At 42.3% G+C, this 13369-nt stretch overlaps 1 protein-coding gene across 1 annotated transcript in view; it reads right to left on the reverse strand.

Annotated features, from left to right (window-relative positions):
* Positions 1 to 4033: 4033 nt before the first annotated feature.
* LOC129042635 (carbonic anhydrase 13-like) overlaps positions 4034 to 13369 on the reverse strand; it is a 37880-nt gene continuing 28544 nt past the window's right edge. Inside the window, exon 7 of the mRNA XM_054498861.2 lies at positions 4034 to 6786. Within this exon, the coding sequence (XP_054354836.1) occupies positions 6667 to 6786 (120 nt within the window). The 3' untranslated portion in view covers positions 4034 to 6666. The remainder of the gene's footprint in view (positions 6787 to 13369) is intronic.

Raw genomic sequence — 13369 nt, forward strand, 5'->3', positions numbered from 1 at the left:
GTTTAAGAGCAGGAATAACATCTTAATCATCTTTATATATCTAACCCCTAGCATTATATTTAGCATCTAACATGTCCAATTAATGGTGGTCAAATAAAATTTACAGAGTGGGAGAGAAGTATAACATTGATTTTCTCTCTCTGGAGACTTCCACCCCAGCATCACAGTCTTTTGTTTGACCTAATAATGGAGGTTCCCAGCACTGGTGTCTTGTCTGGTTTTAAGCCCATATGTTCTCAGATTCAATCCTAGACTTTTCCACTCATCTGTTCTGTATCACAAAGGGGATGGCCTTTCATGTATCTGGCTTCTGGCAAGGTTCCATCCATAGGTACTAATGGAAATTTAGTGGATACAACAAAGGGAGAATCCAGAGTATTTCTCCCCTCCTTTCTGCCTCAAGTAAGATCTTGGATAATAACTGTGTCTTTAAAAAAAAACCAGATCCTACTACTCAGGCATACTTTCATTTCATATTAGCTGTTCCACAGCTCCTAGGCTCTAGGAACACTACCTCCTCCTATGGAAGGCAGGAGCCTACTGCTCTTGCTAATCTCTTGGTTGCCTCACTGTCCTCTGTTTGGTTTCTCAGCATCTTTCATCACTTGTATAATTAATCCGAAGTATTTACACCCTCTGTTTGGAATACTGAGTGGTTTCTGTCTTCTTTTTGGAAGCTGACTGATACTATGTCATCTATTTTTTTTTAATGCCAGTATCATTTCATTATGTGTTTGTGTCTGGAGCCTTTAGACACATAATACAGTTATGTGTCTCCTTCATAACACAGTTATTTCCAGGAGTCCTTGTTAAAATACAAAATCTTTGTGTAACATATTTTTCCTAAGTCATGCCTTCCATAAATAACTTACGGCTGAGTTATGGTTCATCAAACCCACACAGTTTCTGCAACTCTCACTCTTTGAGCACAGCTAAGATAAACTGACAATTCTCTTCACCTAGAAGAGCTATATTGGAAGCAAATTCACTTGAAACAAGGAAGTTTAATGTACCCACTTTCTTCTGCTGGGTAACTTATTCTGGCAGAAATGGTGAAGCAAGAAAATGCTGAAGATCTTCAGGCAGGAAGACTGCTCTCAGCCCACGACAGAGATGGGGGTACTTGGTTGGTATAATTTCTCTTTAGGAAGGAAAAGGCAGGTTTCTAGCCACACCAGAGAAATCGCCAATTAATTTGACTCAAAAAAGAATGATTTCTATTCACCAAAATTGAGTATTTACTATACATCAGTCATGGTGTAAGGTATTACAGTACAGTAAGCACATAGGCAAAACTTTGAAGTGGTTCAAGTTCACCTTGATTATCCAAACACTCAGATCATTCACTCTTGTATCAAGCTAACTTTCCTTCTGTCAGAGTCTTCGGTCCTACCAAAACTTGACATATGAAGATCAGTTACACTCAAGTGCAAATCACTGCTGGTAACCTGGAAAATTATCCTGAGTGGAGTTTGCATTTCAATGGGTATTGAAAGCTTAACATACAGGATTTAGTCTTCTTCAGTAAAATGTGAAAGTGCTTGGTGAGGTAGTTATCTGAGGGCCAGGATGCCTTCCCATCCTCTCAAATAAGACCACTATTTCTTGACCTATATTTTCTGTAGCCCCACTCACAAGGTACTGAAACCCTTTCACAAAATATCTCATTGCAATACCATTTTTGATAGAATGTGTATAAGTAAAGCTAGATTCTCAGAAACCTTGTTAGAAAAACAAAAAAGGAAATATTTCAAAGCATAATCTTACTCTTACCCCAACCTCCCCTTCCCTCCCCTACCCCTCCCCTCCCCTCTTCCCCCCTCTTCTCCTCCCCTCCCCTCCCCTCCCCTACCCTTCCCGAAAATTTAGTCTGATATCTATAAGATAGAGCCAAGCAAGGTGGACACTGCAGGATGACAGGAAGGACAAGGCAGCCTAGCCCAGGACACCAGAACCCAAGCTGAGTGAGACAGGCATATGTGCAGTGTGAGGGTAAGAGGTGAAGTAGTAATGAGGTATTTGCTACACACAGAAGAATGAGCCAAATCAGAAACTATGTTGGGGATAATGGAAGCCAAGTTTCTCACTGTTGGAGAAGGAAATTACAAATATAGAAATGGAGAAAATTAGAATGAACACTGCAGTCTTGGATTAGAATTAGAGATATGAGTGTGAAATCATGTTTTAATATAGATAAGTATAGACATGTAGATGTTTACTTGTGCGTATACATTCTCAACCACTGTTTATCAAGAGGGCCTCAGAGTAGCCATGTTCCAATAGCAATGAGCTCGCCCAAATCTTGGTTTCCTCAATACTATTTTCTACTAAAAGAAACCAGGGCTCCTTGGTTCTAGGGCTGGGGAAAGAAAGGCATAGAATGAGCCAGGAACATAGGATATCTGCCAGAAAGTAAGGACATAGGGACACGACAAAAGGACACACAAGTCAGCTTGAAGGTGCTCCTGCTTGGCAAATCAACAAAAAATTTGAGTATCAGAATAAATAATGATAATAACAGATTACAGCCTGTTAAATAAAACAGGTATCTCTAAATCTATGCTGGAAATAAATGAATAAATTACAGGTATAATGAGGAACAGAATATTTACATGCTCTGAAAAGAATCCCTTCCCAACAAACATTTACAAAGGACAAAATAACTTTACAACAGAGACATCTAGCAGACATCATCTGATATAGTTTGGCTATGTCCCCACCCAAACCTCATCTTGAATTGTAGCTCCCATGATTCCCACGTGTTATGGGAGAGACCCAGTGGGAGGTAATTGAATCATGAGGGCGGTTTCCCCCATAGTGTTCTCACGGTAGTGAATAAGTCTTAGGAGATCTCATGGTTTCATAAGGGGAAACCGCTTTTGCTTGATTTTCATTCTCTCTCTTGCCTGCCACCAGGTAAGATGTGCCTTTTGCCTTCTGCCATGATTGTGAGGCCTCTCCAGTTACGTGGAACTGTGAGTCCATTAAACCTTTTTTTCTTTAGAAATTACTCAGTCTCAAGTATGTCTTTATCAGCAGTGGGAAAATAGACTAATGCACCATCTTAATCAAATGGCAAAATGAACATACTCCATAAGAGCCAGATCAAAGTTGGGTGCCTGATTGGATGGATGCAAGGAGAAGTGCACAGCACCACTTTTGTGATATTCCTGCCAGCAACACTAAATCTGAGTCTAATCACAAAACACTGAACAAACTCAAAATGGAAACATTCTATAAAATAGCTGACCTATAATCTTCAAAAGTGTCAAGCTCACAAAAACCAAGGAAAGACTGGGAAACAGGTCCTAACTGAAGGAAACATGCAAACTAAATGGACGAGTTATTCTTGAATGGATTGGGTGGTTAATAATAAAGCCATGCTAATCTCATGGTTGTTTCAGCTGTATTATGATTATGTAGGACAATGCCCTAGCTTGTAGGAAATACACACTAAAGTTTGTGAAATGATGAGGAATCAGACTGGCAAATTACTTTCAAACAATTCAATGGGAAAAACAGTTTTTTTGCGCTGTGTATTTTTTCTGTGAGTTTGAAATTATTTTCTAAATTAAAAGTGTAAAATGTGGCCGGGTGTAGTGGCTTACACTGTCCTCCCAGCACTTTGGGAGGCTGCGGCAAGAGAATCAATTGAGCCAGAAGTTCAAGGCCAGCCTGAGCAACATAGTGAGAGCCTTTGTCTCTACAAAAAATACAAAAATTAGCCGGGAGTAGTGGCTCACACCTGTAGTCCCAGCAACTAGGGAGGCTCAGTTGGGAGGACTGTTTGAGCCCAGAAGATCAAGGCTGCAGTGAGCAGCCTGTCACCACTGCATTCAAGCCTGGGTGACAGAGGGAGACCCTGTCTCAAAAGAAAAGTAAAAAAGAAGTGTAAAATGCAATCTCATTGTACGTAATGCGCATACACGGCCCTGATACAGTTGAAAGCTTGTCTCATTTTCTTTATTGTGGTTTAATCCAATTTGAATTAAAATATGAAATGCTTAACAATCATAAAATCAATATATGCTGTGGTAAACAAAAGAGATCTATACTAGTATTTACAACTCTTTAATTTGTTTAAAAAGGAGGTAATATAACCTTTTTAACACACATTTAAACCTTTTGCCTCTAGGAGATATATCAATTAACACACAATATTCAAGGAAATCAGTGCTGTATAGATATTTTTGGTCTATTAAGGTGCAATTTATAATACAGAACTGACAAAATACTGAAGCAGAAACCATAAGTTACAAAGTAGTAACTCTCACAGACAGTAATTAGAACCCCTGTCCTACATGCCTCTCCAGATATAGCAACTTACATTCTTCCAGAAAACAGGTTCTTTCCCTGACTAGGAAATTCACAGGTCTTTCCAAACTAAACAAACACTTTTCCACTCAACCCTGGTTTTTAAAAACCATTAGAACTTTTGGGTTTACAAGTTACAACTAATTAGCATTCCTTTAAAAAGAAACTATTTTCAAAAGATAATGTATTTTACATGTTATATTAACTTAAAGTGCATTTGATTTCAAGCAGAGAGATAATTACTAAAGACATCAAATAAAATTTTTTTAAATATTTAATTCATTAAATAATTGCTACAGATCAATCTTCTAAAAGCCTTAAACTACACACTGAGGGGAAAAGAACATTGACCAAAGTATTAGCTTCACTCTTCAGGAGCTCACCTTATGCAACAGTGTCCATCACTGTTACACAATTTGCTGATACTCAGTTATTCTATCAACATTACAGAATAAGTTCAATTATTAAAATCTACATTCAAGCCAGGCGTGGTGGCTCACGCCTGCAATTCCAGCAATTTGAGAGGCTGAGGCAGGCAGATCACTTGAGGTCAGGAGTTTGAGACCAGCCTGGCCAACATTGCAAAATCCCATCTCTACTAAAAATACAAAAATTAGCCAAGTATGGTGGCATGTGCCTGTAATCCCAACCACTCAAGAGGCTGAGGCAGGAGAATCCTTTGAACCCGGGAGGTGGAGGTTGCAGTGAGCCACGACCATGCCACTGTACTCCAGCCTTGGTGACAGTGTAAGACTCCATCCAAAAAAAAAAAACTACATCCAGAGGAAGAGAGATGTAAGAAACAAATCATCAAAATCAAGGAAACTCAGGTAAAGTTATGTCAGGAGATGACAAAAGTGTAGCATGTGTTCAAGTCTTAAATGTGGTTATTAAGTTAATGCTTAGTGTCCCTCCGATTGTAACAGAAAGGGCAAAAGAAACACCACTCTTATCCCCCACCAAAAACAAACAAAAATAAAAGATAATAGGTTAAAATTAAGATCAAGCTCCACCTGATAAAATTAAGAGACTGAGGGACATGTATAAAAAGAAAAGTGAGTTTTGCCATGGAAATGGGTTGAAGGGTTTACGGACCCATTATATACTTATATGAGACTGAAGTAATTTTTTCCACAAATTGACAGAACAATGACCCACACAAAATTGCTTCCTGCTTTGCTGCCAAAACACCAGGCAAAAATGGGCAACATGTTCTTCATGTCTGAGGGCAGCACTGACTGCACTGGTACTATGTCATATGTTAGTTTCAAACCATGTTAATGTCATAAACTGGCAGGCATTGCATCTTGTCAATTATTAGCCAGTTCATTATTAACATTACTGAGTGAATATTATATATGGTATAATTCATTACAGTGTAAATAGCCATTTATATCCTGGGAAATTCCTCACCAAGACTATATGGAATATTGTTGATCAGTGGAGGAGACCCATTAAGTAGTTTTATCCCATTGCCCTTAACTCTTATATTGTTCATTTTATTAAAGGTATCATGCAATGAGAGTTAGCAATATAATCACTGCAAAAATTATCCTTATAGGAAAACATAACCTACTTTTTATGAATTGGAATAACAAAATATTAAGCAGAATCACTTGTTACAAAAAAAGCATCACAATCCTATCATTTGAGATATAAGTTTCCACCTAACATCATTGAGAGCTGTGACTAATTCAGTCTCTATGGCAAGGTAAAATTTTTAATACGTTCTAAAGTTTGCAATGTTAACTATATTTTCACACAGGTTGAAGTTGGCATATTTCATGGGTTTTAATATATGTCAAACAATGCTTACTGTGAATATCCATGAGTGCAAATAAGAGACAGATAAGTTAGCAAAGAGATCTGGGTCAGCTGGGCTTGATGGCCCATGCCTGAAATCCCAGCACTTTGAGAGGCCAAGGCAGGAGGCCTAGTTTAGGGCAGGAGCTTGAGACCAGCCTGGGCAACATAGCAAGACTGCATTTCTTAAAAAAAATAAATTAATTAAAATTAGCCAGGCATGCTGGTGCATGCCTGTGGTCCTATGTACTCTGGAGGCTGAGGTGGGAGGATCACTTGAGTCCAGGAGATGGAGGCTGCAATTAGCCAAGATTGTACCACTGCAATCCAGCCTAGGTGACAGAGTGAGACTCTATCACTAAAAAAATAAAAAAAAATTAAAGAGAGAGAGAGACAGATCTGGTTTTCTTTGTGACACTGAGGCTCATAGTAAAATGTTTCCTATAAATTAGAATTCCACAAAGGAGATGTTGGCAGATACTTTTGTGCTTTGATTTGTTTCATTGTCTCTCCACAGCCATGTTTGGGGGAGTTCACTGGTGACAATTTTTAATGGAAAGAGGCTCTCACTTTGCGGCCCTTCAGAGGCTGTGGTGGGCGGTGATTGCTCACTAGAAAAGCTGCTGCTTCACCCTCTGCTGTGCACAGGAGACTGCGAAATTTGGCCAGCTGTAGAAGAAGAAAAGAGTTAGCTTCAGCATAGAAATTCCCACCAATATTAACGAATTACCCTGCATAAAGAATTAAGATATATCTATAACCAGGAACAAAAAATACTGCAATGAAAATTTTCTGTTACATGTCATATATAATAAAACAACTCTTTTGCTAAATTCTCATCACTGTACAAATACCTACGGGTTCCAAAATTAAATGTATAAGCATTTTTAATTTAAGACCAGCCTGGCCAACAAGAGGAAACATCTAGAGTGTGGTTTATTTCTTATTTTCTTATTTTCTTATTCCTAAAGAGGAAATATTTAGAAATCAGAGAAAGTTTTTCAATGTTTTTCAATCTATAAACACACACACATACATACATTTTATGACAAAAATGAACTCAACTATATATGCTGTTTTGAAACCTAATTTTTTCACTTAGTATATATCCTAGCCATCTTTGCATGCCAATACATATCAACCTACATCACTATTTTTTGTTGCTGAAAACTTTTCTATTATAAATATGTTTTATAAATTTTTAACAATCCCTTGGTGGCTTAATATTATTTATTAAGATTTAGTACAGGTCTAAAGTGAAGTTGGAAAAATTAAAACTAATTTTATCTTCTCAAAAATATGCACCAAAATTATACTGTCAATTAATAAAAGAAAATCTTTGGTGTTTGTTTTATTTTGATGAAGACAAATTATTAGGAATGAGAACCTACATTCTCTAAATTTTGTTAACCATCTAATCTCAGAGTCAAGCAAATTCACATCCTTTAGGTTTTCATCAAATACCTGATGCCTAAAATGTTTCTTGTACAGTACTAACCAGGACAGGGGCAGAGGAGAGAGAGGTCCTTTATAAGAAATAGGCAACAGTTTATAACCATGCTCTATGGCAATAGGATCAACCATCATATATACAAGCAACCATGTTTTCCACATGTGGTATTTTGAGGGTTTTGTTTGTTTGTTTGTTTTTTGAGACAGAGTCTCGCTGTGTCACCAGGCTGGAGTGCAATGGCAGGATCTCAGCTCACTGCAACCTCCACCTCCCAGGTTCAAGCAATTCTCCTGCCTCAGCCTCCCAAGTAGCTGGGACTGACTACAGGCACGTGCCACCATGCCCAGCTAATTTTTGTATTTTTAGTAGAGATGGGGTTTCACCATGTTGGCCAGGATGCTCTCGATCTCTTGACCTCATGATCCGCCCTCCTCAGCCTCCCAAAGTGCTGGGATTACAGGCGGGAGCCACCGCACCCGGCCATTTTGAGGTTTTTTTTTTTTAAGTACAGATATGGGAAGGAGACAAGTGTTTACAACGTACTATTACTCATGTTTCATTAGACCAGATCATCATAGCTAAAACCACATGAGGCTGAAGAGAATCTCTGGTCAAGTCAAATAGCAGAGGCTAATAAAATCTAACCTCTGAGACCATAGGAAAGATACCTAGCCTTCTGCAGATCATAACAATCCAGGTCTGTCTGGAGTGGTCATTCCAGGTGGCTGCGCAGGAATTCTGAGTCCTGAATTAAAGCATGAGTCCACAGGCCTCATCAAGCAACCTGCCTCCACAGTGATACCGCTGAGTCTTCTGAAGATGTTGGCTTTATTTTTCTCCCACAACCCTAGCTCCTGCCCCTCTGGGAGTTCAACCCCTCTGAAAGTTGATCATGGCTCCCTGTCCCAGTAGCACTTTCAGCTCACCAGTCTAGAATTGGATCTGTCTTCAGCTCCTTCTCTGACCAGCCTGTGTATTTTGGTAAGAGTCCCTAGACCTGTCCTGATATCTCGCCAAACCCCTTCCCCTTATAACTGGGTCTCACAATCATTTAGCCCAGTTAGGTCGACCCTGTATTTGCCAGTCCCCATTCAGATTTGCTTCTGTTGGCTCTGGGTGTCCTCCAATACTGCCCTGGCCTTAAAATGCACATCTCTGGCTGGTTCCCACCAGTCTTGTCCCCTTATGTGGTTCCAGGCCTTATTCAGGCAGCAAAGCTGCACCTCTGTCACTAAAGCTGACTCAGTACCTACAGGTTCCCAGTAGAAATGTTCCCAGTTCAGCCTTGAGGCTGAAGCAGGTATGACCTGTTTTGCTGGTTTCCTTGACTCTAATGCTGAAATTGTAATTTCATTGTGTAGCAACTCCAATAAGCTAAAATACTCTTCTATGGTTCTGTAAATAGCTTTATGCCACTCTCATGCTCAAACCTCTTTGATAGCACTCCACTGCCTGCCAAAATTGAGTAATAATAAAAATAAGTGCTGTTATGGAACATAATGGACTGGGCACTGTGTTAAGTGCTTTACATTACCTCAGTCAAAATACCCCTGTCAATAATATATAATTATCCCCTTTTACAGATGAGAAACTTGAGAGGTAGCTGAGAAGTTTCAATAAATAAGCCATCTTGACAAGCCATGCACTAACCACAGAGAAACTTGTTTTCTGTTTCCTTATTTTCCCCTATCCTTTTAATTTACTTTTTATTATGTAAATGTTCAAAAGTACACAAAGGTAGAAAAAGCAACATCATAAATCACCAGGAATCCACGACCTAGCTTCAACACACAGCCAATTTTTCCATCCGTTCTCCCACCAAAGCTCTTTTTCCATTTGCCATCCTACCCAAACTAGGCTATTTTTAAGCAAATTCCAAACATCGTCTCATTTTAGTGTAAACATTTCCAAATACATCCCTATAATACATCACAGTTCTAACATTTTTGTAGGCACCCAAAACAAATGTGTCAGCATGGCTTCCAAGCCCCTTGCCCACGCAGTTCTAACTAACCTTCCTAGATGGATCTATTACGTGCACACGCATGTCTCACTCTAAGCCAGTTTTGGGAGGGGTGGTCCCAAAGCATCTGAATGAAAATACTTTTGAGTTCATTCTTAAAAATTCAGATCCCTGGACCCTACCCCAAACTTGTGAACTGGAATTTCTAATAAGGCCCAAGGAATCACTTTTTTTTTTTTTTTGAGATAGAGTCTCGCTCTGTCACCCAGGCTGGATTGCAGTGGCATAATCTCGACTCACTGCAACCTCCGCCTCCTGGGTTCAAGCGATTCTCATGCCTCAGCGTCTGGAGTAGCTGAGGTTACAGGCAGGCGACACCACGCCCAGCTAATTTTTTTTTTTTTAAGTGGAGACAGGGTTGCGCTATGTTGGCCAGACTGGTCTTGAACTCCTGGCCTCAAGTGATCCTCCCGCCTCAGCCTTTCAAACTGCTGGGTGAAAGATTCTCCCCAGTGCCTGAAAGTTTAAGGGAATGAATAACTTCTCCCTCCTCAGGCCCAGTCCCAAGGTGCAAGGCCACTTGCTCCAGCAGTGTGCATCACCAAGATAGCAGAAGCAGGAAGAGAGCTGGCTGGGAGACACATACCCTCTGAAGACTGAGAGGGAGGCTGTCCGTGTACTATGCAGCAGTCACGTCAGACTGGGACACTTCTGTTTACAGAGGACTATAAAACCTCTGCCCCATCCTCACTTGGGGCTGATGCCATTTTAGGCCTCAGCCCGTCTGCACCACGGCGCTCAATAAAACCTCGTGTTGCTCCACACCACCTCGTGTTCTGTTGGCGTGCTCTTGGGGTTCGAAGTGATACAAGAGCCTTGCATCTGGTATCAGTACCCGCCCTACTGTCCACAGCAGCCCCTCTGAGCTGCTGTGAGTGTTACTGTGTCTGGAATTGGCGGGTTCTTGGTCTCACTGACTTCAAGAATGAAGCTGCGGACCCTCGCCCTGAGTGTTACAGTTCCTAAACGCAGCGTGTGATGTTTGGATGTGCTCGGAGTTTCTTCCTTCTGGTGGGTTTGTGGTCTCGCTGGCTTCAGGAGTGAAGCTACAGACCTTTGCGGTGAGTGTTACAGCTCATAAAGGCAGTGTGGACCCAAAGAGTGAGCAGCAGCAAGATTTATTGCAAAGAGCAAAAGAACAAAGCTTTCACAGTGTGGAAGGGGACCCCAGCGGGGTTGCCATTGTGGGCTCCAGCAGCCTGCTTTTATTCTCTTATCTGGCCCCACCCACATCCTGCTGATTGGTCCATTTTACAGAGAGCCGAGTGGTCTATTTTGACAGGGCACTGATTGGTGCCTTTACAATCCCTGAGCTAGACACAAAGGTTCTCCAAGTCCCCACCAGAGTAGCTAGATACAGAGTGCTGATTTGTGCATTCACAAACCGTGAGCTAGACACAGGGTGCTCATTGGTGTGTTTACAAACCTTGAGCTAGATACAGAGTGCCAATTGGTGTATTTACAATCCCTTAGCTAGACATAAATGCTCTCCAAGTCCCCACCAGACTCAGGAGCCCAGCTGGCTTCACCCAGTGGATGCTGCACCAGGGCCGCAGGTGGAGCTCCCTGCCAGTCCCAGAGCCATGAGCCAGCACTCCTCAGCCCCTGGGTGGTCGATGGGACCGGGCACCGTGGAGCAGGGGGCGGTGCTTCTCGGGGAGGCTCGGCCGCACAGGAGCCCACGGAGGTTGGGGGGAGGCTCAGGCATGGCAGGCTGCAGGTCCCGAGCCCTGCCCCGCGGGAAGGCAGCTAAGGCCCGGTGAAAAATTGAGCACAGCAGCTGCTGGCCCAGGTGCTAAGCCCCTCACTGCCCGGGGTAGGCGGACCTGCCCACCGCTGCGGGGCCCAACGAGTCCACGCCCACCCGCAACTGGCGCTGGAACACAAGCACCGCCGGCAGCCCCAGTTGCCGCCCACGCCTCTCACTCCACACCTCCCAGCAAGCTGAGGGAGCCAGCTCCGGCCTTGGCCAGCCCAGAAAGGGGCCCCCACAGTGCAGCCACATGCTGAAGGGCTCCTCAAGTGCCGCCAAAGTGGGAGCCCAGGCAGAGGAGGCGCGTAGAGCGAGCAGGGGCTGCGAGGACTGCCAGCACACTGTCACCTCTCATTATCAGTCTTTCCACTATGGAGGAAAAATACGACAATCCTTTACTTACTATACTTATATAGAAAAATCCTGTTATGGAATCTTAATCAAGGAATGTGTTGAATCAGGGAAAAGTTAATATAAAGTAAAAAATCTAGGAGTATCTGGCAGTCGTAATGGGACTATTTGTCCAAAAGGTAAGCAGTGGCTTTGCTTCACCACAAATGGACAATGGGGAGTAAAAACTCAAGTGCTAGAGGATACAAGGAGAGAACAGATTATAGCCAAAACAAAAGCCAACAACTCCTCTCCAAAATCACCCGTGGCATTTCCATCCCTTTATACAAAACTACAAGCAGACGTATCACTTCCCAAGGCAGGAAAAAACTTGTTTGTAGATCTAGGGGAACGCACCGTCCTTACCATGAATGTGTCCAATTGCTAGGTATGCAGGGAAGCCCGTATGAGTCAACAGTGGCCATTTTATGGGATAGACAATCCCCCTTACTTACTAGCATCCCAAAACTCCAGCCTCACTTTCACTCCTCAGGAATGCGCACAGTCCTGGACACTTCCAGTAACAGGGACGGTGTGCATATCCCGCAAGTGGAATGATAAAACTCATCATGCCATAGGTGAAAGCCCCTGTCACCAAACCCTAACAGTCAACGCCTCCACAGCAGAGGGGTGGCCAAAATTACCCCACGGAGCTTGGTCTCCTTCTAACTTAAGCTACCTCAATTATGTCTTGTCAAAAAAGGCCTGATACTGTACAAACACCACAACCCTTATGAGGCATACCCCAGCCTAAGTGCACTGTGGGACAATCCTATGAACACCAGCCTCCAATGGATTGCCTCTGACGGATTCCTTTGGATATGTGGAACCCAGGCATACTCATGGCTACCTTATCCCTAGCAAGGTACTTTCTTCCTAGGCACAATTAAACCTGGATTCTTTTTACTTTCAAAGCAGGCGGGCAACATCCTCGGAGTCCCTGTGTATAACCTAGCCAGAGAAAAACAATCCTTGGAGGTAGAAGGGAGCCAAAGATGGCAAGAGGACGAGTGGCCTCCGCAACGGATCATGGAATATTACGGTCCTGCCACTTGGGCTGAGGATGGTTCATGGGGGTTATTGCACTTCCATATATATGCTAAATAGAACAATTAGACTACCAGCTGTTCTAAAGATAATCACTAACCAAACCACCTCAGCCCTAGAAATGCTCTCGTAACAAAACAGGCTACCACTAGACTACTTACTAGCAGAAGAAGGTGGGGTCTATGGTAAGTTTAATATCTCTAATTGCTGTCTTAACATAGATGATAACGGAAAAGCGGTTCTAGAAATCGCTTCAAACATCAGAAAAGTAGCCCATGTATCAGTCCAAACCTGGAAGGGTTGGGACCCAACAAACCTTCTAGGAGGGTGGTTCTCTAATTTAGGAGGATTTAAAATACTGGTAGGGACAGTAATCTTCATCACTGGGTTCCTCTTGTTTCTCCCCTGTGTTATCCCACTAGCCACCAAACAATCCAGATGATGCTCCTGCTACAGCGACATGATGGATACGAACCCTTCTCTCAAGAATACCCCAAAAATTAAGTTTTTCTTTTTCCAAGGTGCTCACGCCACCCCTATGTCATGCCTGAAGTAGTTATTGAGAAAGTCATCGCTTTTCCTTTTT

Source organism: Pongo pygmaeus, chromosome 7 (genome assembly GCF_028885625.2).
Source record: "Pongo pygmaeus isolate AG05252 chromosome 7, NHGRI_mPonPyg2-v2.0_pri, whole genome shotgun sequence".
Lineage (NCBI taxonomy): Eukaryota > Metazoa > Chordata > Mammalia > Primates > Hominidae > Pongo > Pongo pygmaeus.